The sequence below is a fragment of the Leptidea sinapis genome, chromosome 10 (assembly GCF_905404315.1).
Source record: "Leptidea sinapis chromosome 10, ilLepSina1.1, whole genome shotgun sequence".
NCBI classification, from domain to species: domain Eukaryota; kingdom Metazoa; phylum Arthropoda; class Insecta; order Lepidoptera; family Pieridae; genus Leptidea; species Leptidea sinapis.
In genome coordinates, this window is record NC_066274.1 from 3,579,031 (window position 1) to 3,603,680 (window position 24,650).

At 33.9% G+C, this 24,650-nt stretch overlaps 2 protein-coding genes across 6 annotated transcripts in view; one reads left to right on the top strand and one right to left on the bottom strand.

Moving 5' to 3' along the window:
* LOC126966469 (supervillin) overlaps positions 1-24,650 on the bottom strand; it is a 248,261-nt gene that overhangs the window by 65,438 nt on the left and 158,173 nt on the right. The gene's annotated exons all lie outside the window — the stretch shown is intronic.
* On the top strand, positions 5,082-7,494 carry LOC126966554 (uncharacterized). 2 transcript variants are annotated; one of them, XM_050810690.1, is made up of 6 exons: positions 5,082-5,635; positions 6,151-6,237; positions 6,356-6,406; positions 6,868-6,931; positions 7,024-7,089; positions 7,214-7,399. In XM_050810690.1, exons 1-6 carry the CDS (start codon positions 5,583-5,585, stop codon positions 7,346-7,348), a joined length of 456 nt encoding a protein of 151 aa, XP_050666647.1. In that variant the 5' UTR covers positions 5,082-5,582; the 3' UTR covers positions 7,349-7,399. The 2 variants fall into 2 exon arrangements, 1 of the variants encoding a protein (XP_050666647.1); XR_007729744.1 differs by lacking the exon at positions 5,082-5,635 and adding an exon at positions 7,431-7,494 and having other exon boundaries at positions 5,982-6,931; positions 7,214-7,327.

Here is a 24,650-nt window from a genome sequence, read left to right on the forward strand (position 1 = left end):
TATTGATTTTTGCAATTTATTCAATGCAACTAAAATTTGCGTGCAAGGTTTTTTAGTTTTTTAATACATGCTGAATATGTCTACAAAGGATTCTTTTCTACATTTCTTATTTCAAGAAACATGTTTCACGAATGTATTTAGCAATGTCAATTGTTTGCGACTCTACTACTTTTTTGTTGAATACGAAGGCTGATAAGGTCACCAGCATGTTATTGCAAACCAGACGAGACTAGAGAGTCCGTGTAGTATTGTTCTTCTTGTTAGTCACCTAGCGTTAATTTACAAAACTATTTGATTGAATTAAGCTATTAGTCTTAGATCATGTGAAAACTTCGAAAAATTGAGGTTGACAGTTAACCTCTATTTTGAGCAATGCACGCACACTTACACAAAGTGACATACAAATCGCGGGTGTAAGACGGAGCTTTTCACGCACACTAAAGTAATAAAACTGGCTTGTTTTCATCAGTTGTCTAGCAGAAAGAGGCTATATCTAAATATAAAAATTATCTTAGGTATTAAGTATAATAAATATTCAATAGATGACGCTGGTTCATACAATTAACCGCGAGTGTGATAGCATGAGAGAGCGTTACATCGTGTACCGTCACGATGTCCTTTTTTGATGTGAAACAGATGTTTAACTTATTTTTCTCTTTCTATCATTCTCATTTAGATTACTCACTAATTGTACAAAGCAAATGACTTATGATTGTATGTTCCGCAAGCTTAAACGACGGAAACAGACACATTGTAAGTGTCATTCGACTTATTATATCGTTAACATTGTCGCTTTCACTGGCTCCATAGACATCGCCGTGCGCTGTGACTAATCACTTTATGCAACTCCAAGTGGGAATTGAGTTAGAGGATTTCATACAAAATAAACCATTCGAGATAACTATAGTATTACTAGCCGGTGAACGGTGCGCTTCGCTTCACCTAAATAAATGCATACAAATTATCTGTATACAAAATTACATAGCTATATTTAAAATATTTTTGAAGTAAAAACCCTCTGTAGCCTCATCGTTGTGATTTGAAAGTTGATGAAACGAAAAAGCGCGACAGTAAAAAAATGACAGACACAAAAATTCGCAAGATTTAACCTGGGAGAAATTGAGATAGGCAGCATTATACAGTGTTTTGGTACTAGGCGATCATAGTTAAAGAAGAGATTGTCATAGGTATGATGCGAGTATACCTTAATATATTCTGACTGTTGCATAGACACCAGAAAAAAATAAATATGGTAGCGGTGATAGTTATGTCTTTTATAGCGGTTGAAATCATGTGTCATCCTAGCAACAAGTACCAGGGCTTCATATGCAGTTTAGACTCCATGCACATTGGAGGTTTCACTTCTGACATGTGTACTTTGTACGCATGCAATTATTTTTGTTTATTTAGAAGTTCAATCGTTAAAATAATGGAATGAGACCCTGTGCTTGTAATGAAATAATGACACAGCAATCGAGTTAAACTGTGCTTCATAAAATAACCACATAGAATTGTTCATCTATATATTATATAAAAGAGAATGTATGTCTGTATGTTGCCTAATAACTCCTAAATATTCGACCGATCTCAATGAAATCATTTGTAATAGATTCGTTAAACCTCAAGGAAGGTTTGCATATATAATTTATATGGCAAAACAACGTTTGCCAGGTCAACTAGTACAGATATATAATTTGACTTTAATAAACTATTAAGGGTCAGGTTAGGTATTAATCAAGATAAAAACTTGAGTTGGATCAAACTGCACCCAGTCAGAAATGTTTGATTAAAATCGGTTAAGTAGTTTTGGAGTTCATCGCGGGCAAACCACGTGACACGAAATGTTTATATAAGTACTAACATATTTGAAATTATAAAAGAAGATTGGTCCTTTAGGACATCCCAGTCGACAAGCATATAGGTATATTACGTACGTTAGCTTTCGTAGGCAAGTACTTACCGGCCTAAAAAACCGAATGGAGATGAATGAAACGGCACGAATTTATTCGACTGATTTTTATTGTATTCGATTGGCGTCTTGCAACCTTATAACGGATTTGTGGATATAAAAATCGCGATACAAAAATAGTTGTAGATCGGAGAAGGGCGAAAATTTGTATGTATGTTTTAATGCTGAATCAGAATAATATTAAAATAAAAATAAATTAAGGTGGGTGAGCCTTATAATTTAGCTATGAAAAATAGATGTTGGCCGATTATCAGATCTACCCGATATAAACACAAATATTCTACCAAATTGGCCGTTTCGGAGGAGTTTGGTAACAAACACCGGGACACACTTTTTTATATTAGATTATCATCATGTTTATGAAAAAACCGCCACATATTTGGACACCGAGGATAATGTCATAATATATACTTCACATTTACTTCACTAAAATAACATTCTGTTTACTTCACAAAAATTCCATCACTGCAATCCACCATACCGTGGCAAAACCAAAATGCAACTATAAAATTCTGTTCCGATATAATTGGATAAGTCATTGGGCATTGATAAACAGATAACACGCGTTTATCAACGATTAATCTTCAATCGCGTGATATTTGCAAATATCAATTAGCTTGATAAATTTGTTTCATGAAGTCAAAATAAACGGATAGTAACGTGACCTTCAAACGTACATACTATTTATTCATAAATTGCGTAACTTACGTGTTTTTTTTACGAAAATAAGGGACGAGACGAGCAGGACGTTCAGCTGATGGCAATTGATACGCCCTACCCATTACAATGCAAGGAAGCAGCTATAACTAATAATATTATTTAGTCTTCGAGTCCTTATTTCAAAAGCTTCTCCCAAAACCATGAAAAGAAGCCTGTAAACGGCCATATATGAAAATCTTGAGATGATTAGTTATTCTGTCGCAATATTACAGTCATATATACACAAATGTTACGTACATATTACACGACAAAATATTATCTATATAATATTCTTATTAATTTCAACTTCAAATTCCTGTTTCAATCACAAATTTGCAAACATATGTTGTATGTATATTGCAGTGTAGCGTATTGACAGTACACGACAGTTACAAGGGAAACATAGATTGGTGCCCACAGGAAACGAAAGCGGTACACCGCGCGACCCAGTACTGTTAGGTATAGAAAATGTCGTTTCGATAGTAAACGTGGAAATTGAAAACATGTAGTCATTGCAAAGTAATGGAACATACAATTCTATTCATCGTTTTATAGATTTCATAACAGATCAGCCTAGCGAAACTTTGTAGGAAAAAAGCGATTCACTCAATTGTATGAAAAGTGCAGTCATTGATAGATTGATAGATGATATCTTGTAAAAATCGGAGATTGCTGAAATTCAATACGATTAAACCAACTGTTCGCTTTTAAACTTAGCCGGATACTTCATCGCCAATCCCCATAATGTATTTCAAATTTATGTCAAATAACTACACTTTTCAGGTAGTCACGCCTCTTATTACGTAGTATTTACATTCTCAATGTAACAGATATGCAACATATTAATTGTTTTTTATAACGTATTAATGTTGACGTTTTCTTCCAATTGAGGTACGGAATCCTAAAATAACTTTGTCATGACCATGACATGAGCAGATTGTATCTAGTGTACAATCGCGATGAGGCACAGAGGTTTATTTTTGGTCGCGACCTACGCATAAACTAATGAGTTTCGATTACGTACAACTCAAGATTCATGTCGGAAACTTTAAGCCCTCCGAAATCAGCAGTGCCCCAGGTCATTAGATTTTTCAGATTCACCAAAACCGTGAGTCTATTCGCTCAGAAACTAGACACTATTCCCTCACCGAGTTGTAACCTTTATTTTGTTTATAAGATAGTTTATATTGCATGTTCTTATAGCTTGATTGAATAGCTTTCAGATACATTCACTCAAATCGTCCTAATTATAAGCAATCTATTAATATATGTTAAATAATACGCCTTGACAGAACGGTGCGCGATCTGAGGCATACCCCGCGCGATCAGTTTCCCGGAACGGAAATTGTAAGTCGCACGGACCTCCTGGCGTAATTAATTGAACCAGAATTATTGTAAGTATTCTTCGTAGTTCATATATTCTCTCATCGCAAACAAGCAAATAATAAATTCGTATCACAATTGGTCCATTAGTTTAAGAGCGTCGTATATAAAGACACACGGATACACACGTTGAGTATAGAGCACCTCTCTGTTGTGTGTGTTGAGCTGGGATAAAAGCATGAGCTTTAGGGTAAGCTAATTGCGACTCCTAGAACTCCGTTAAGCGTTTGAACACGTAGTCAACAAAGGGTTTCCAGTTTTCAATTAGTGAGTATTATTTTTTGCAAGTGGGAGGCTCTTTTGCACAGTATGCCGGCTAGATTATGGGTACCACAACGGCGCCTATTTCTGCTGTGAAGCAGTAATGTGTAAGCATTATTGTGTTTCAGTCTGAAAGTCGCCGTAGCTAGTAAAATTACTGGGCAAATGAGACTTAACATCTGCTGTCTCAAGGTGACGAGCGCAATTGTAGTGTTGTAGTATTTTTGAATTTTTCAAGAACTCTGAGCGGCTCTGTAATGGGCAGGGCGTATTGATACCATCAGCTGAACGTCCTGCTCGTCTTGTCCCTTTTTGTCATTAAAAAAAAAACATAGGTATCTATGAAAAAAAATAGCCAATAGATGATGAACACTACAATTTTAAGAGCTGAAATGTTCCGATTTCAATAAAGAGCATCAATTGACCATTTTTTTTAGTAAGAGGTCACTTGAGAAAACATTAGCTGAGAATTTTTAAGATTTAAGAATGCTAAAACAACATACCGTCGCGCCAACGCGGGCGAGACTATCGTCAGTATAATAAGGACAACTGCAGCTCCGACAAAAAAATCCCTCAGTAATAAACTCCAAAAATCATAAAATAGAAAATATATTCCGTGTTAGGCGGTCCTATATGCTCTAGCTGTTTTAAGCCCTTTTCGAAGTACTCTAGCATTAACAAAAACAAAAATAAAAAAACATAACAAAACAGAGAGACGACACAGTTAATATTAATAAATCAGTTAAGACGACGCATTGACGGTATTGCATCAGGGATTTCAACTTTTTTCAGCAATTACAAAACATTCGGAATTAATATTTTATGTTTTGTGTTGTTCATGAGCTTAACTTCAAATTGGTAATTGGTTTTACACGATTGGTCAACTATTACAGCACAAAAAAAATACTCAAAATCTGCTAAATAAAAACATAGATTTTCACTTTACAACTGAACGGAACCGATTTATGGCTCTTAATTTTATATACATATAAGTATAAACACCCTTTTCAAAATGGTAATTGGAATTTACATAATTACCAATAGTTTTTATTTTATACGAGATATACTGTTTTGGCGCTTACGACTTTTAATTTCAAGCTAGCTATCGCGTTTGTTTGTATGCAGGCGGCCCCCCTCAGTCCGTTTCTGACCATTGTCAGCGTCGGACTTGTGCCAATCGAGCTCCCGAGCATCGATAACCGTATCTTATTCTGAATAAAATATTACAAATTATTAAAAATGGGAAAAAAAAAAGTTAAAAGTTTCTAAAATGAAGATGAAAGCTCTGTACATTGAAAAATGTAAGGATATGGTCAAGAAAAGGTAAGTAAACGTGAGATACATATTTCTTTTATTTGAATTATGAATAGTATATAGGCAGGTACCTACTAATTCCTATTCATAATCCACATACCTACTTATGTACTTGCTTACCTAGTTAGAAAGAAGGTAGATACCTAGGATAGGAAGGAACAGGTACATGAACAGTAAAGTACATGCCAAAGTAATGTGTGTGCAGGTACCTACCTACACTGCGTGTGTAGGTTAAAAATTATATAAAGTTTCTTTATAAGATGTGTATTTGGTATCATAAAAAACAGTATTTTGGTACCTAGTAGGTACCTTACCCACTCAGCGACAAAGACAATCACTCACAGAATATTTTTGAAGTATGTAGGTAGGTAATATATTTATATTTTTCATCATAATAAGGTAGGTATTTGCCTATCTACCTTCAGAAAAACCCTGTTCTACCATTCATCATAATTATAATGTTTATTTTGTATATTATTCCTACATGGGTACCTAAAAGTAAAAACCTAATATGAAAATTCTAGGAAACAATTGTCCGAACAAAGAAAAACTATGGAGTCGTCTCTGGATTTAGGCGAAACTGAAACGAATACAATCGATTCTTTAGAAGGGTATGTATGTAATTATCTACTACATATTTATCACACTGTGACTGCATAATAATAGTTTTGAACGTGTGTGAAAATAATATTCCAATGAACTAGACATGACTAGAATTTTATTTTGTAGAAGACAAGAAATGTCATCGTCGTATGCAGATTTACAAAATGTGACGCTCACGTAAGTTTCATGATTACCTACATAGATATAAGTGTCAATTTATAAAAGTAAAGTGTTGTTTGTTTTTAGAGTTCCGTACCCAAAGGGTAAATCGGGACCCTATTACTAAAACTCCGCTGTCCGTCCATCTGTCTGTCTGACCGTCTGTCATCAGGCTGTATCTCATGAACCGTGATAGTTAGCCAGTTGACATTTTCACAGATGATGTATTTCTGTTGCCGCTTTAACAAAAAATACTAAAAAATAGAATAAAATAAATATTTACGGGGGCTCCCATACAACAAACGTGCCGTTTTTGCCGTTTTTATAGATAGGTAATGGTAAGGGACCCTTCATGCGCGAGTCCAACTCGCATTTGGCCGGTTTTTTCTCTTTTAATGTTGTCCCGCTGCTGGACAAATTTCTTCATCAAATCCTTCCACCCATCACAGGCCTTGTCAAGTTTACTAATGTTTTTTTAGGGCGGCCGAAAAGGATCAGAACTCACTTCCATGTTATTTTGAAGAAAAAACGCCTAAAACAACAGTAAGTTTATTTTTACGACATTTTATAACATGACCTGAAAGGTCATAAATTAATTATAACATCATATCATAAGTGTTTAATTTATCTTTCAGTTTGAGATGGAATTAGATGATAATGATGCGCCTCCAAATATATCGCAATGCGAATCAGAAGCAATGGTAAACAAAATTTTATTATTCGTTTTATATCGTAGCTTTATTCGAACAAAGTATTTTTACTAGAGTGATTATTTTGGTCATGGGCTAGAATGCAAATAATCAATCATACATTTTTAATTTTTAGACAGAAGAAAATCAATATAAGGAAAAGGACCAGGCTTCAAACGTATTACCTGAAAATCAATGTGAAGAAAGTAATGCACTTCCATATATAGTTGAAGGCACATCTGAAGTAACGGTAAGCATTCTGCTTTTGTAAGATTTACATTGCATGTCCTTACAAAAGTAGGAAGATCATACAAGACCCACAATAAACAAATAAATATTTCTGTATCTTTCAGATGCAGCCTGAAATACAAAACTTGGGGCACCGAATAATAGATTTTAATCATTTCACATCAGAACTTTTAAAAATTTCTCAACACAAATCTCTGTTTAAATGCGGATTATCAATGAAATTAATTTCTGAACATCGAATAGGATTGCAATCTGAATACACATATGTATGTATGATGTGTAATTATAAAAATAAAATAAAATCGTCATTGGATGATGTGAACAAAGATGCTGTTGCGGGTATAATGGCCGCAGGTTGTGGTCATGCGCAATTAAAACAATTTTCAGCAGCAGTAGGTTTACCTATTATGTCAGAATATACCTATAATAAAACTCAAAATGATATATGTAGGGATTGGGAGGACACTGCTTGGGACGAAATGAAATTAGCTGGTGAAAGAGAAAGAGAAGAAGCAATTAAAGAAGGAAAAGTCACGAAAGACGGAATACCAATGATTGATGTAATTGTAGATGGGTGCTGGAGTAAACGTTCGTACAGAACAAATTACGCAGCGTTATCAGGAGCTGCAGCCATTATTGGCAGACGTTTCGGCCAAGTCCTGTACATGTGTGTAAAAAACAAATATTGTTGTATTTGCGCCAGAGCTCAAAAGAAACAAGAAAGCCCAAAAGAACACGAGTGCTATAAGAATTTCGATGGAGCTTCTACTGCTATGGAGTCAACTATTATAACCGAAGGGTTCAAGCAATCTATTGATATGCATGGTTGCACAAAGCAAGGAAAATGCTGCGTCAAATATTGTAAATATTTCAGAAGAACCAAAAACAAAAGAAAATTCTGATGATACTGTTGCTGACACGGATAAAACTGCTGATGTCGACAATTTTGCTTTTGTTGACGAAGATGTTGCTGACGCAGACGATGTTTCTGTCGTAGATAGTTCAGAATATATTATGGCTTTTTCTGAATATTGACCGCAAACTACCTACTATGTCCTCAATAATTTGATAACTTATTTAGGTAATCGTTACATTATAATAAGTAACAAAAATTAAATGACAACGAATTTTTTCTTACCTACCTCTTAATTTTGGTTTTTACTTATATATTATTATACTTACCTATGTCAGAATTTTATAATTATACTAAAATCTAATAAGAGCGGAAGCAGTCCTTAATTCTTTATTGCACACAATACAATACATAGGAAAAAGACAGAAATAGAGGACATGTACAAAGGCGAGCAAACAACCCTAACAAGAGTTTTCTTCCAGCAAACCTTTTGAGGCTAGAGAGAGGTGCCTTTAGTGGCAGGTTCGTGTACATACATAAGGTATGAATACAAAGGATTAAATGGAAAATAATTATACTTACTAAAATAAATATAATACATAAATATCTATATATATATTTATATATATAAATATATATACTTATATAACAATATAGCAGTGAATATTAGGCGTTTGTATGTATATAAGTTTGTAGGTAGGTAGGTATGTTTAGTATGTGGTTATTTGTTCATCACTTAATGTTTATCATGCCGTCAAATTATTTTTATCGACATAGTACCACAAAAAATATCAGCTTGTCTACAAAAATTTAAAATATTCAAATCATTATAAAAAACTAAATAGAGGTAAGGCGACTCCACGACGTCTATGTCCCAGCGCGGCAGCGCACGACAGAGTAGCGCGCGAGTTATGACGCGAGACGGGCCGCTCGCGTGGCCCGAGTGCACGATAGCTGCTGCTAAATTACCGGGATATGAACTGATTGCGGGGAGCTCATGGGGGCGTGGCACCCGATTTCAAATAATTGTTTATCAATGCGTCACCTTAATTAAATAAGCTAGGGTTAAACACCACGGAGAAAAGAGTCGAAAACGCTTGTATGGAAAAGTGGCCACTAAATTAATTAAGATAAAAATACAACCAGTTTATAAAACCTGCTTGTAACTTTGTCTGCGTGGACTCCAAAATTATTATGTAATTTGATATAATATTACAAGCAATTATCATTGTTCTTTTGTGCTAATTATGCTGTTGTCTCAAATATCTTTATGTACAAATCAATCAGATATAGTTCAACTGTATGTATAGGACGAGATCCCATGAGATCAATCAAAACAAGTCTAATTTAAGCCAGTAGTCTACGGTAAAAAAATATTAATATATAAATCCAGTGTCCTGATGTTTGTTACCAGTGAACTGCTAAACTAAAGAACGAATTTTAATGGGGATTATATTTATAAGTCCAACTTGAGAGATTTGTTATCCATAATTATAGAGAATTTTTTGACACACGGTTGGATATTTCCGCTGTATAAAACAGTTTCATTATAACAACAGGTAGAATATTTTACGGAATAATTCTTGATGTTATAAAATATAATTGACAAATTCATAAAAAACAGTATTTTATTTATTATGTACAGAACAACGTCTGTCGGGTCAGCTAGTTATAATAAGAAATATGAAAATTATTATTTATGGCTTCTATTATACCATTGCAAGTAGGCATATGCATATGCATAATGTGAGCATATGCATATTACAAGCATTCGAAGAGCAGTCAATAATCACTTCAGTCATCGCATCGGTCAGTTATAATTGGTTAAACGAAATCGAAATGTTAACTATATACAAGAATGAGTGAATAGAGTGAGTGAGTTACACAAAATAAATTTGAAAACTAAATTGATGAACGGGATTCGAACCCGCGACCTCTTGCGTTTCGTGGGAGCGCTCTTTCCACTGTGCCAACCGTTCGAGTGACGTATCGTTGATAAATCTTGTATGTTCTTGTTCAACTCTCAGGTTGTAGCTTAATCTACAGGATCTGCTTTACAGTTGATAACCTGCTCAACCCCAGAATTTGCATACTTATTAGGAAATTGACATAAGATGTTGCTCTTTCAAATCTAAACAATGTGTTATTAATTAATTTTATTTATTAATTAAAAATAATAAATTGTAACGGTGAGCTTTTACAATACATCATGAATCATCACTCTCAAATCAATCCCTGAGTGACATAGGTTATATTATATTTTCAAAAAAAATAGGGATCCTTACTTAAACTACAATAATGTAACCCAAAGTGTATAAAATTACCTAAAATATTCTTTAAATCGCGTGAGCTGCAAAAACTATTGATTACTACCACTACATATTAAAAAACAAAGTCCTCCGTTGCGTCTGTACGCGATAAACTCAAAAGCTACAGCACCGATTTTCATACTGTTTTCACCAACAGATAGTGTGGTTCTCGAGGAAGGTTTTAGTAAATAAGATTACTAATAGTTTTTGCATATATTTTTGAATATATTGAACGGTATTTGTTGGAGGTGTCGGAAAAACATAAGCCGTCTTGGAGCCTTCAACGAAAACTTTGAAATATAACAAAATAATGTATGGTGGAATTGTGAATCTTATATAGGCCCACACAGAAGTCCGCGATAACATAATATATCCATTTTATTTATTTTTTTTCTATTGTCAGAACACCGTCTGTCGGGTCTGCTAGTGATAGAATAAAATAATGTGCTATTTCTTGGTAGAACACATCATTGTTTGCAAAAAGTATCGCAACAGAACATGTTAAGTGTTTTTTTTTTATTTTAAAATTTTGAAATGCCGCTAATACGTCCTCGGTCTTGTGTGTATGCGGACGAAGTCGCGGGATATCAGCTAGTGTGGTATAAAACAGCACACTGTATAATACTTACATATTCAACAAAACACTATTTAATACGAGCGAAATAAAGCTATTCCTTCTATTCACGATGAATTGCAAAACTTTTCCACAAAGAAAAGGCCTTCTCAGTTACCACCACGAATACCGTATTCCCTCTTTCTTCAGAGCAGTCTACATAGAAACCTTTCAACATAAGAAATATCTTTTCACTCGTGAAAACCATGAGACATTTTCTCGCTTTTAACTTCGGCTGAAATTAAAAAATACGCATTGTAAAAGTTGTATCCACTATGAAAGTTTTAATAAAGCTGTGAGTAACAGTGAAAAATGCATTATTAATTTTTTGTTGTATTTTTTTTAAGGCAGAGTGCCTTTGTGGGGGGATACATTCAATATGAATATAATTCATGCGCTACGGGCATGCGATATATTTAATTCAAATCTATATCACTTTATTCAAATAGGCCAAAACACTTATGAATGTTAAGATAATACATTTTATCACTTCGGTAAAGTTTAATGAGAAGAAGTAGCGAGATACCCATTGTTAAGTCAGCAATCTATGTTAAGTAATGTAAACAAAAAAGTAAAATAATAAAAAACAACTTATTACGCATAGAGCTTGAAGCCATTAATTATCTGACAATTATAATCCCCCCTCAACCCGTTAAAATTTATCGATAGTGATTCCATGCATTCTTCTTGGGTTACGTGTCCTTTGGATAATTGGTCCATGATAAAAATACGCCACCGCACAAATATTAAGTGAAGCTTCTCGGAATTTTCAAAAACTGTACTTTTGATCCGCGGAAGTAAACAAAAAGACGGATTAATTTGAATTATTTTCATTCAAAATTCAATATCTATGTAAAAATGTATTTGAACAAGAGGAAAAGTTAAAATTTACTGTAATTATGTGGAATGTTGAAGAGAGCTCGATTAAGTTGTCTCGACAAGAGACACGACAAACATGGTTTTAAGAGTCGCTGTCTCCGTCTTAGTTGGAACAAACATTTATGGAAACCAATGCAATGTGTGTGTCATATAACCTACAAGTAACATTAATACTGGTTTTTAGTTGCTTATTTACAATTAGGTACGTTAACACATAGCAGGACAAAACTATCATCTAATAACAAGTACAGGATACTTTGTGTGAGCCTGAGATCCATTAAAAATTGTAGACAGCATTGATCAAATACACTAAAAAAAATTAGGAAAACGGTTGACCCTAAAGGCAACTTCCATACCTAAATGCTTCAAATTGTACATGAGTCAATTATGAGCTCCTCAAGCTCAAAAAATATATTTTGTGTTGTTTTGAGCTCTTCGACCTCAAAGAGTAGCTGTTCTATGTATTCTGATAACCGTTTAATAAACCACATTTTTTTTAATTTAATGCGAGCCAGTTTTTTTTTTGCATTTCAATTGATCAAACTCGAATTTTCGAAGTTATTCCGAAATAACTAACACTTTTTCGGTTTTCTATCGTCAACTATAACTCACGAACGAATCAACCGATTTTGACTGACTTAGTGGCGATCGACATGGTTTTTTGATGTTGAGAGCTGATTAAGATTTATGATGCTGGAATAGCTTTTGGAATCGATCTGTAAAACCACATATGGAAAAATAAAATTTTGAGAATTTTTAAATCTACCGGTCCGAATTGTATTCAAAACCTAATTTTGGTCAAGCCCTTTCGAATGCGAATGCCGCCAACCGTGATGAAATCGGTCGGGCCGTTCAAAAAGAGGTTTACATACATCCATTCATTATTGTGACGCACACTAAAGTAGTTAACCTGACCTGTTTTCATTGGGTGCATTTCTCAAAATAGAGGTTAACAGTGAACCTAAATTTTTTTCGACGTTTTCACAGCTGTCGCAGTCTATCAAGACGTATAAATGATCTAAGAATAATAAATATAAATCGTTGCATCATTCGATTCAGTTCATATCAACTTTGTAAGTGTCATTTAAAATATAAAGTTTTTAATAAAATATGACGTGATTGCAAGGGCTAGTGGACCGGCATCGTATGCCCGGATGCTCCTCGACTCCCGAGCTTAACGTCAAGTGGTACGACAGAATTTTAACGTGAAATTCGTCGACAAGAGGAAAAAAGGAAACTTTCAACCCTAACGATAAATTTCCGGGTCGAAATAATTTGAAGGATATTATTTTTTATTTACAGGTTGAGTTATAAAGTCTGTCATCAATACCTTTAATATAGTAGTACCTAGAGCGTAAAATTTAATAAAATATACACATATTGTAAGGGCGGTTTTCAAGGAACATTATTCCACGAGCGACCAAGCTGTGGTACCCATGTACGACATGGGTACCTTCAAAAATAGCGCGTACACATAATTAAAGGGCTGGCAACGCTGTTGTAATTCCTCTGGCATTGCAGGACAGTGTGGGCGGCTAACATCAGATGATGCCCGTGCGCTCGTTTGTTCTCTCTTCAATAAAAAAAGGGCAGAGTAATTTCTGTGCTACTGTTTTTTACCTTTCTCTCCTATGCTGATCTTAGTATATTTGTGTAGCAATTTTGATGTACATACCTAGAACAAAAGAAAAATAAAATTAGTATTACATGGTTATTTAGACTAGAAACAAGAGTCTAAAATTTAATTTGAAACATAACTGATAAAATGATTAGGTAAGCCTTAGGTAAGTTATGTATTTGTCTTATATACTAAACGTTTATTGTCATGATTCAATTATAGAAATCCTATCTGTCTATCTGCAACGACACAGAAAACATAAGATTCGTTTTGTTTTTATTTAGATTTCGGAATCTAGTTTCTATTCTCTTATTCTGATATTGCACATTAATAAATTACAATGGACTCGAAACAGTTAAGTCAATATTGCCTTAACTGCTATAATCACATTACGCGAAGGCAGGTGCGACGAACGATTATTGTACGTATTCATACAATTGTAGTAAGTACTTCAATAAATTGGATTTATGTTTGACACTAGCTGCTGCCCGCGACGTCATCCGCGTGCAAAATACCATGACTGCATCTGACAAGATAATAAGTAGCCGACCTCTTATATTCATGCAAAATTTTAATTAAATCTAATCTGTAGTTTTTGTGTTTTGCCCGGACATACATACACACAAACAGATCAGACGGACACAAATTATGTATTATAAAAAAGTTTTTTGGTTCCGAAGATACAGTACCTACAGAAGATAAATCAAATGCAATGTGACAAACTAAGAAATAAACGTTTTGGAATCTACTCTATATATATACATAATATAATATAATATAATATATATATATATATATATATATATCGACAGATTACAATTAAAAAAAAAACTACAAATACGTTTTAAAAAGAAAATTTATTTTGAAATATACAATAATATATACGTGCAAGAATTTCTCGTTAAAATAAGATATTGATTGAACACCTAATAAGTAGGTTTTAGTTTAAGTATAAATTGAATAGTATACGATTATGTACAAAGTAATTATCAACCGACAAGAAAACATTGAACCAGCATAGAGACTCTACCTAGCACGACCGGAAACCACATCAAAACACAACTCTCGCTAGGAAGTCACGCATAAATTGTATGTCGCTCGGTTTATTACTAAACGCCGTCTATCCTATATGGTCTAATGCAACCGACACTGCCATATTAGGGAGAACAATCTTACAGATAAAAAATAAAGATTGAATTGTCAACTTTCAAGCCTTTACAGTAAGTTATATTTTGATGAACGATTATTTATAATTATACAGTTTATTCTTTATTACTTTGTATGAAATTTTTGATATTAAAGACGTTTTTAACTTTGAACACAATTCATATATTGCAGCACATTAAAAACTAATATTACAGCCAGTGTACAATACTCTATTAATTGAAAAGTGTGGCCGTTGAGTTTCTTATATGTTCTTCGTACAAACTCTACTTTTTTCGACCATAGATTCAGTAATTTAAACGAGATATTTATAGTGACGATTCAAAAGCGCTTAGATTAGAAAGTATATTTGACTTTGAATTTGAGAATACGCTTAATTTTTTATCCCCAGAGGAAATACGGCAGCGTTTGTTGTTCGTTAAGGTAATTGTTCGCCCTTTTTTCAGGTCGACCATTTTGTAGCATTCTGGAAACAGTTCGAGGAAATCAATTCCATAGTTTGGCTGTAGATGGAAGGAAGTACCTTGAGTACTGGTGATGTTTTATCTGTGTGTGGAGATAATAGTGCTCTAAATACAACGCCACGCAATGACAAACGGCCATACAAATATACTTGAGAATAAACCAAGAATGTTGCAATTGAATGCAAAATGTTGACTGTATCGCTGACAATACTGTCAATATAATGATAATTCTGAAGTTTTGCGAATGTCAGGCAGCCTTTTTCGATCATTCTCAGGTATAACTTTATGCCAAATTTATTTGTAAGGCCGAAAGTGTTCAGTGAAAGCCTATCCAAAAAAACAGCATGGCGTGAGTGCCTATAGACAAAACGACGAAGGTAAAAACTTGATTAAGGCGACTTTACATTCTAATTCACTTAAAAATCTAGCATGTCTGAATAAATTGTAGTAAATTTTTAGATTGAAGTAAATGCATGAGAATCACTCACGTAAAATTGTTTTTAGCATTGTGAATAAAAGATAGCATGTTTGAATCTCGTTGCATTTTGATCATAAAATATTTTGCATAACGGTCATTTCCTCCTTTTTTATGATTTGTCCAAAAACTAGACGGATGTAACGGACAATAATAAAACTAATTTGGGCGAGAGGTTATCCACACCCTGTTAGCACGTACTCTGAAATAAGGTCGAGGGAAGCGATGGCTGGTCCACTCGTCGAGCTCGTGAAAGGGCGGACATATATGAACAGTCAAAAGTGTGAACTCCGTGACCTGTCATTTTCTATGACTAAATGAAAAAAAAAGATATTTTATTTGATTTATAGCAAAATGGTTGATGACACATTAAAATTTGAAAATCTTAATTCTATTGCGATAGATTGCTTGTGTTGTTATGAGGGCTTAACAATATTCCCTAAACTACGAACTTATCTAAAATACAAGGGACTTCAATGTCAGATTAACTAACACATAAACAAACGGCACAAATCCCGAGAGAGTATATTTTGATATTTCAACTGTAGGTTACCTACCACAGGAAATTACTTTAAACTAAGAATAGTTTTTGAAGAAATTTAATTCGGATACTATTCAACTAATAGCAATAGTGTATGTTAATTTAAATTTAGTGTCTATAAATAACATTTATATTTCTATATATCAGTTATCCAACCGCAGCGGGACCCGTACAACATCCGCTGACCACAGTTATTCGAACAATGAAACGGGGCCCTAAATCACCTTAATGACCGTTCCAACTAAATTTACGGTCCACTGAAACCACGGTTTCGCACTGCGTTTTAGAAAGCGATGTTTATTAAAAAAATTCAAGAACATATTTACTCTCTAAAACAGAAATGAAATATTTAAAAAAAATCGAAAGTTAGGTTCTTTTTTTACTTTGTATTAAGACAAAGTAATGAAAACGTTTTAATAATACTTTATATACTGTAAGGATGGCGAATGAGTAACATACACATTCAAACCAACGTGGCAGCGTTGAGCATCATAGTCAAAATACGCCTTTCAAAGCATAGAGCATTTTAAAAGTGTTTTAAATAATAATTTAGAGTGTTTCTCTGAATATAGTTTCTACGAAAATAGAACTCCAATCAAAGGGCAATAGCCTAACCGAAACTATTACATGCCATGTTTGTTTAGAAACAGTGTAACAACAATGATTCATCCTACCACTGCTTATGGCTAATAGCAAAACATGATTACAGAGTATTTTTTTAAATGACTCATACTTATATACATACATCCTATATTGCCCGTGTCATATTCATGTCTAGCATTCTACAACCGTGCGTGGAACTTTTGCCTTATACAGGGCAAACGTTCCTTGCACCGGGAGGAAGCCAATTAAGTACAGTTACAATGCCAAGGATCTGTAAACATGCATGACAGGGTTGGTGTAAACAGAAACGATATCCGAATCATAGCGAGCACCGTGACAGGTCACACACATCAATAAATTAACTTAAAAAAAGATTCTGAATGACTTTATGCCGCAATGTTTATTTCGACAAAATTTATAAAGTATTTCCGTTGACCTAGGACGATAGAATTTGGCAAATAATACCGTTTTAAACTACAAGTAAAGGAAAAAGTCTGAAAACTATACATTTGTAATTAATTCATATAAAAAAGGGTCTTTATGCAAAGGAGGACGCGCCAAACTTTGAATTAAGGTAATGGGGTATTGTATGAGAAGCCTTCTTCATTGGCACAAACTTAAATAGATTATTTACTTTTATCGTGTAGCTTTAGATTTTATGACGAAAATGAAAACAAGCCTTTTCTCTTTTTTATAAGTATACCTAATACCATGTTCACTTGTCCGGTATTTTTTTTGGTATAGATAACATTTTGTCCTATTATTATAAGATTGAGTCACATCAAAGTATAGCCGGGCTTAGCTAGTGCGGCTTAGCTACAGATAAGGATCAGATGCTTCATAAAATATTTATTCTATCGTGAGATTCATTAAGAAATGTACCGTCAAAACTTTGCTATAAAAACCTCCCAATACACTTCAATAAATCTCTCTTTGCAACACGAAACCTTTCCCTTCACTTTAAGAATCCATTAACGACCAAATCAAAAATGATAAGAAATCTCCAAGAGATAAAGTAACGAGGGTTAATGATATCCTTACAACTCTTCAAGCTGAGTGGTTCCATCAAATGTTTCTCCATAGAGAATATCAATAAAATAGCCACAATTAGCGTCACAATTTTAACAGTTAACATATCATATGAACGTGGAGTGGCACTGCAAAGGGCTTGTGAGATCGCTTGTGTAATTCTAAATTCTCAACTGCATAAAACATGTCGTAATACGCTCAGTATAAGCTGCAGCTCTTTATTAGCGATTCAATTAGCACATACATGGCAAGCCCCTCGGCTCTACTTAAAACATTTTCAGCTATAAATACCTACGTGCGTTGCGATGCCGAAACCATAATTTTAAATTACAAAATAAAATATTTTTTACTGACTGCCACAAGACGATATATTATTAGAATTAATTTTCCGGAATTTTGATTAGGCCTGTGATACTGAATACACAAGCTATAATGTCTTTGGATTTGTCGGAACAGATCAAAAGGCAATGACAGCTGCCACCGATACGAGTCCGACCACCGAAACGAATCTACTAACAATCACAACAATACCATATTTTATTGTACTCGCAAGTAAGTTACTATAATACCGAAATAAATCAATTAACGCTACTGGAGAAACAATTTTTAAGCGTGTTGTAATAATATACTATAACTTCTATTTTTACGGCTAATATTTTATTATATGTATACATTACCCCAGACTTTGTCCGAATTTACCAACCAACTAGTGTAACCATATAGGTTGGTGTTGTAATGCTTAATATCTCTCATAGTTAAGGCATTATGTTTGATTGTAACCGACTCATTTGGGCGCGATTTTGACCCACTTTTGACGGCCAGATTTCTTCGTAGATTCATCGAGGACCGATGACAATACATTAATTTGATAAAATTATTCTTAATATTATTTTTCATATAATTTTCCTCTTTCGTGTATAAGGCAGGAATTGGTGTTAATTTTAAATTAGTTCGTTTTTCTATAAAAAGCGTGTTTTTTAGTTTTTTTTAAATGCTATTTATTTTTTCTCTGACGCCGTTTTGTCTCTGACTTAGGTATTGCTAATGCGGCCACCAAGTCTTGTCATTTTTCGTGTTAATATATGGGAAACTCACAAATAATGTAGCTTTCTATTGATAACAGAATTTTCAAAAACTGGTCCAGTGAATCCAGAGATCCAACAACCTCACAAACTCTACCTCTAATATTAGTATAGATACAAATATTCATCATCAGCACTAGGCTTGTAATTATTCAAGTCACTTGAGGCCGCTAAAGTAAAATGATAAAAATACAATGTAATAATTTACTTATTGCTGAACTAAATATTGTTTTTTTTTTACAAATACGTACGTACTCCGGTATCGTCCATTTGATTACATACGAGAAGCATCGTCGCAGCCGGTTGAGCGAGTCGTCGAACACCGACGTCCGACAGGGCGTCAAGCTGACTCGACGTTCGCGTCATTAACAACCGACCGGGGGTTATTAATTACGTCGCTGTCACTGGGATCTTTTTGCGCGCCGTGTTGAATATGCAATTATTAGACTTGTATTGAAGACAGGTTTTCGTGGAATTGAAAACATTATATGGTATTTTCCTTCCTGTTAAATTGTTACTGTTGTTGTCATTGGCTGATTTATTTGTGTAATGAAAAGTTAAATTAGTATGTACATAGGGCTATATATCACCGGGAAACCATACAGATACCAGAGTAACGTCAAAAATTAATTTTAAATGAATGCATCTGTTGTCATGTTAAAATACTATATATTATGTTTAATTTGCCAAATATTTCACTGTTCTCCTATTATGCTTAAAACTATACTAAAATATATTGTGTAATAAAACTATATGTAAAAGTAAAATGTATGTGTAAAATACATAATTAAAGGGATAATACCGATCGAATTGATAATAATGATAATAAGATTTTTTAAGTCGGTTAAAAAATAGGATTAGTTTTCATTTAATTTCGCCGCACAATACATGCTTTTGAGTATATTAAGGTACAATCTCATTCTTATGACAACATGTTTACATATTACCTCTGCAGTTACTTGAAATCGAAATTCTAAGGTACAGTCGTGTACATTGGTCAGACGCCGGTCACGTGCTGTTAATTAGTTTCATTATTCGAACGCGCTCGATAAACCCTTCAGACCGTTAGAGGACATCCACCTCCCACGGAAGCCTTTTACCTTGTCTCAAGTACGACAAGTGTGGGTACAGTCATCGCCAAAATTATTGAAACTAATTACAATATTTATAATAACAATTTGTTAACTATCTAATACTGTTGTATATACAAAACGCGATAAAATTCATAATTTAATTAATTTGGGGTTTACAACTATTTGAGTAAGCCGTAAGCCATGCCTATTTAAATATTCTATGTTTAGTGCATTGGTTATTCTATTTTATATAATAAAAAAAATGTAAAATACCAAAATCTTTTTCTCATTATTTGGTCACGTTATCTATACTACTTGTGAAATAGTAGAAATTATCCTTACTAAAATATATTAATCATCGTCATACCAACCGGAAGACGTCCACTGCTGGACAAAGGCCTCCCCCAAAGATCTCCACGACGATCCTGCGCTGCCCTCATCCAACGGGCAATATACAAAATATACTAATATTAGATTCTAATTTTACCTCATTTTGTATTTAATACAATTCGCTTGGATCCGCTTTGAAACATTACGTTACTACTGAAATTTTACACTAAGCTAGTATATATTTATGTGTTAAAGATATATGAATAACTGCTTAATTTTTTTTTATCACTTGTGTAATGGACTGTACAAAAAGTATACAATATGTGTATCGTAAGTAGAGAGTTAATGTGAGTTTATTGCTTCGATACAGGTGTTTATGTACACAATTTTGTTTTATCTCAAAGCATTCGTAGCGTAACTGCTGCCCACGTAAGATTAACTGCTTATGAGGTTAAACAGTGTTTTGTTTAATAATGGTACAATGTGAAAGTATTACTTATTAACTTAATTACATTAATATTTTTTTAAAGTATTGATTTTCTTGCGATAAAATGAAGTTTCAATTACTTGTATCGAAAAGGAATTCAAGATAAAAAATCAGTTTGAGTCAATATTTATGATTTTGTCAATATATCTTATCGATCAAGAACATACGAGAGTATCCTAGCTGTAAACCCTCCATACCATTTTTTTATACAATCCCGTTCTTCCGTAGATGCCTTCAGCCGTCTCTGTAATTTAGTTTTAATTTTTCCTCAGGCGCACCCCAGTATCACCTCGATCCATTTGACCGCGTGCAACGCAAAGCAGCTCGAATTGTCGGGGACCCAATGCTCTGTGAACGGTTGGATCACTTAGCTTTACGAAGAGATGTCGCTTTATCGCATTTATCATAGGAAGTGTTCCGAAGAGCTGTTGCACCTGATTCCTGCCGCCTAATTCCACCTTTTGCACGACACGGCACAAATTAGGATATCATCCTAAGCTAATTATAAATGAATTTTGATAAATATGATCCTATTTATGATTGTTTTAAAAATCATCACTCAAGGTATCAATATGGACTTCTTTTACATGCTACACTGCACAATATTTATTGTGTCCTTGCATTATCTATATTTTATGATATAAACAGCAATTCTGTAAGGTGATGCTTATGTATGTGTTGTATTAATCTCCTGTATTTCATTTATGGTAATGAAGAAAATGTCTAAAAAATAACTGAGCAAAATATTTTTATTGAGTTTTCTTTAGTGTTAATTCCGCCAATATTTGTCTTTAAACAATTCGACACGTGTTTCGCCTCAGGATGTGTTGTCTCGCCAAAATCTGGCACAAGACGTCTCTGGAATCATTTGTATGAGCAAAATATGTAAGTACTTAATTATTTTTTATATCCCAAGAAAGTATTAATTAATAAAAATAATTCTATTGTTCGGTACTAATCAGCAGGGTTTTTATGTTTGTGTGTTCATTAATGTGCAACTTTTTTAATATAAATAGTAACTTGTTTATTTTGTTCATATCAATGGTTCTTTGCCATCTAATGATAGGAAGTTTATAACAACTTAATGTTGTGAAGACAGAATCAAATTTTACACATTGTTGAAATGTATGATAGATTCATACATATATAGTTATTGTATATTATACATCTGAATGTAACTTCCAGACTCCAGTGAAAAAAACATCAAGTATGTTTATTTAATGTAGTGGGAGTCCTCCACAGTGCGGTTTTCATGGAACTTTCTTAGATGTACTACAAAGCTGTGGAATGAGCTTCGTTGTGCGGTGATTCTGGGACGATACGACATGGGTACCTTCAAAAAAAGCGCGTACACCTTCCTTAAAGGCCGGCAACGCTCCTGTGATTTCTCTGTTGATGCAAGAGAATGTGGGCGGTAGTGACTACTAAGCACCCGTTCTCTAGATTGTCCTGCTTTTCCATAAATAAAATTCCAAGCGGAAATATAACTTCCGAAAAATGCCCCGTTTTTATCGTCAGATCAAAAAGGCAGTAAGACTTACAAGTTAATACGCATAGTAATAGGCAATAGTATCTTTCAATACGTATTGCTCAATTCCATCGCAGACCGACTAAACTTTTAAGACCTTGTAGTTTGTAACTAGCTTTCTAAATATATTTGATTAGATTTCTATTTGGTTTTTATTCTTTATTATATCATTTATCATTTCATGTGTTATGTTAGGGTACATAAGATCGTGTAATAATAATACATACACGGCATGTAATCTTATCTCAGCGCGGGGAGGAGGTACTTGAGTAATTGATTCCCTCGCATAATGGATGTACTATCAATCAAGTTACAAACTACTCGCCAGGTTGCATCAGGTAATTTCCGAGAATCACATCCATTCATTCATCATCTTCTTGCTGGAATTTAAGGATGCAATTTCAATAGAACTAGATGTACCTGGCCTTTGCACATACAGCCTTTCACCTTTTGTTATGGACCTCCTTGTACCTACAATATCGGATGATATTTTTATTTCTTTAGTTTTTACAATTTCAAAACAAAATTGGATGTAATATAGATGTAATATAATATAAAAACGTTCCAAACCACAATCATGTCGAAATTGGTGATTTATATTAACGGACTGACAAAAAATGGCAGCATTACTGTTACTCTTTCAATGACATCATGACTTAGTAGCCCAAACCACATGGAATACACTAATATTTATTAAACGTTAAACACGAATTCCTAAAAATGCAGTTGTTTGTGGCTTGGAACGTTTTTCAGGAACTACGTCCAATTGTTTTGCGATGATTCGTACGAAGATAATCTCTTAGCCCTGGTTAGTGACCCTGGCAATACTCAGCTAGGTGTTTCAAGTTCAACGTTTGTTCAATGAATATCAATGCTTGTCTTTGAGATGTGTCTGTATCAATGCCCGGCAAACATAGGGTCTAGAATCGAGATTATTCCTGTGCAGGTTTGTCAATCATCACTACATATTATAAAACAAAGTCCTTCGCCGCGTCTGTCTGTCTGTTCGCGATAAATTCAAAAACTATTGCACTGATTTTCATGTTGTTGTTTTCAGCACTGCATGGCGTAGTTCACGAACAAGGTTTTAGTTTACAATTTGTTAAGTTTTATATGTACATATTAATTGTATAAATTCACGATATTTGATGGAGGTGTCAGAAAAACTAAGCCGTCGAGCTTCAATGAGATATAAAAAAAATAATATATGGTGGAATTGTGTACTTTATATAGGTAGGTCTACAGAAAAGTCCGCGATGGCATATTTGTATCTCTTAAGGATAACATAGGTACTATATCCAATGTTTAATTAAAAAAATAATAATTTTAACACATTTCCGATGACTTTACACTGCATTATTTCCGAATTCTTACATCATATTTTTTTCTAGCGAAATAACAGCGTCTGTCAGGTCAGCTAGTATACGTTGAATATTTTTAAGGGATAGTTGCTGTACAAACAAATAAATACAAAAAATTACTTTATAGACTTTCTGTCTGATTATCTGTTCGCCTGTATGTCTGTTTTTTTGTATATTTAATATCTTTAAACGAGCAATGCTTGTATATATATAATCTGAATCTCGGAAACGGTTTTAATGAAATTTAGTATAGAGGTAGGGGGCGAGAAATCGATCTAGCATGGTTTCAATTTAAAAAAATGTAGTTTTATCTGTGTTTTAATGAGACACTGCTACAATAATATTAGAATACCTACAAAGGTAAATTTCGCCACTATAATATATGATGGGACGCTCAGATGGGACATTGGGTGATCCGGAAGAAGAAGTTCCGGGTTCGAATCCAGATGTACTATTAGTTTTTTTTTGGTTCAAGTTTTGTACATTCTCAAAAATTCATCAGTTCAATCAGTCATCCAGATATTATGTCTTATATGAATATGGTTATAGCATCATGTAATGCCAACAGGCGTAGACTTGAACAGTTTTGAAGGTGCTGAGGTGAAATTTGATTTGAGTTTGATCGTTTTGTAACGCGTTGTAAATAAGATCATCACTGTAATTGACATTATATAAGGACTAACATGTACTTGTAGCCTTATTAACTACATGAAAAAAAATCAACTCGTGGGCACTTAAGGAACAATCTCCAGTTTAAATACTAAATTCGCCGCTAATATCCGACAAAAATGCGTATAACATAAAAACTACAATCTAAACACAAGGCCTACACTGACCACCTTTTGCGATGAGGTAATCACTAATCAGCAAAAAGCCCCCAACCATTAGCTGATAACGATAATTTACATCGCGCAA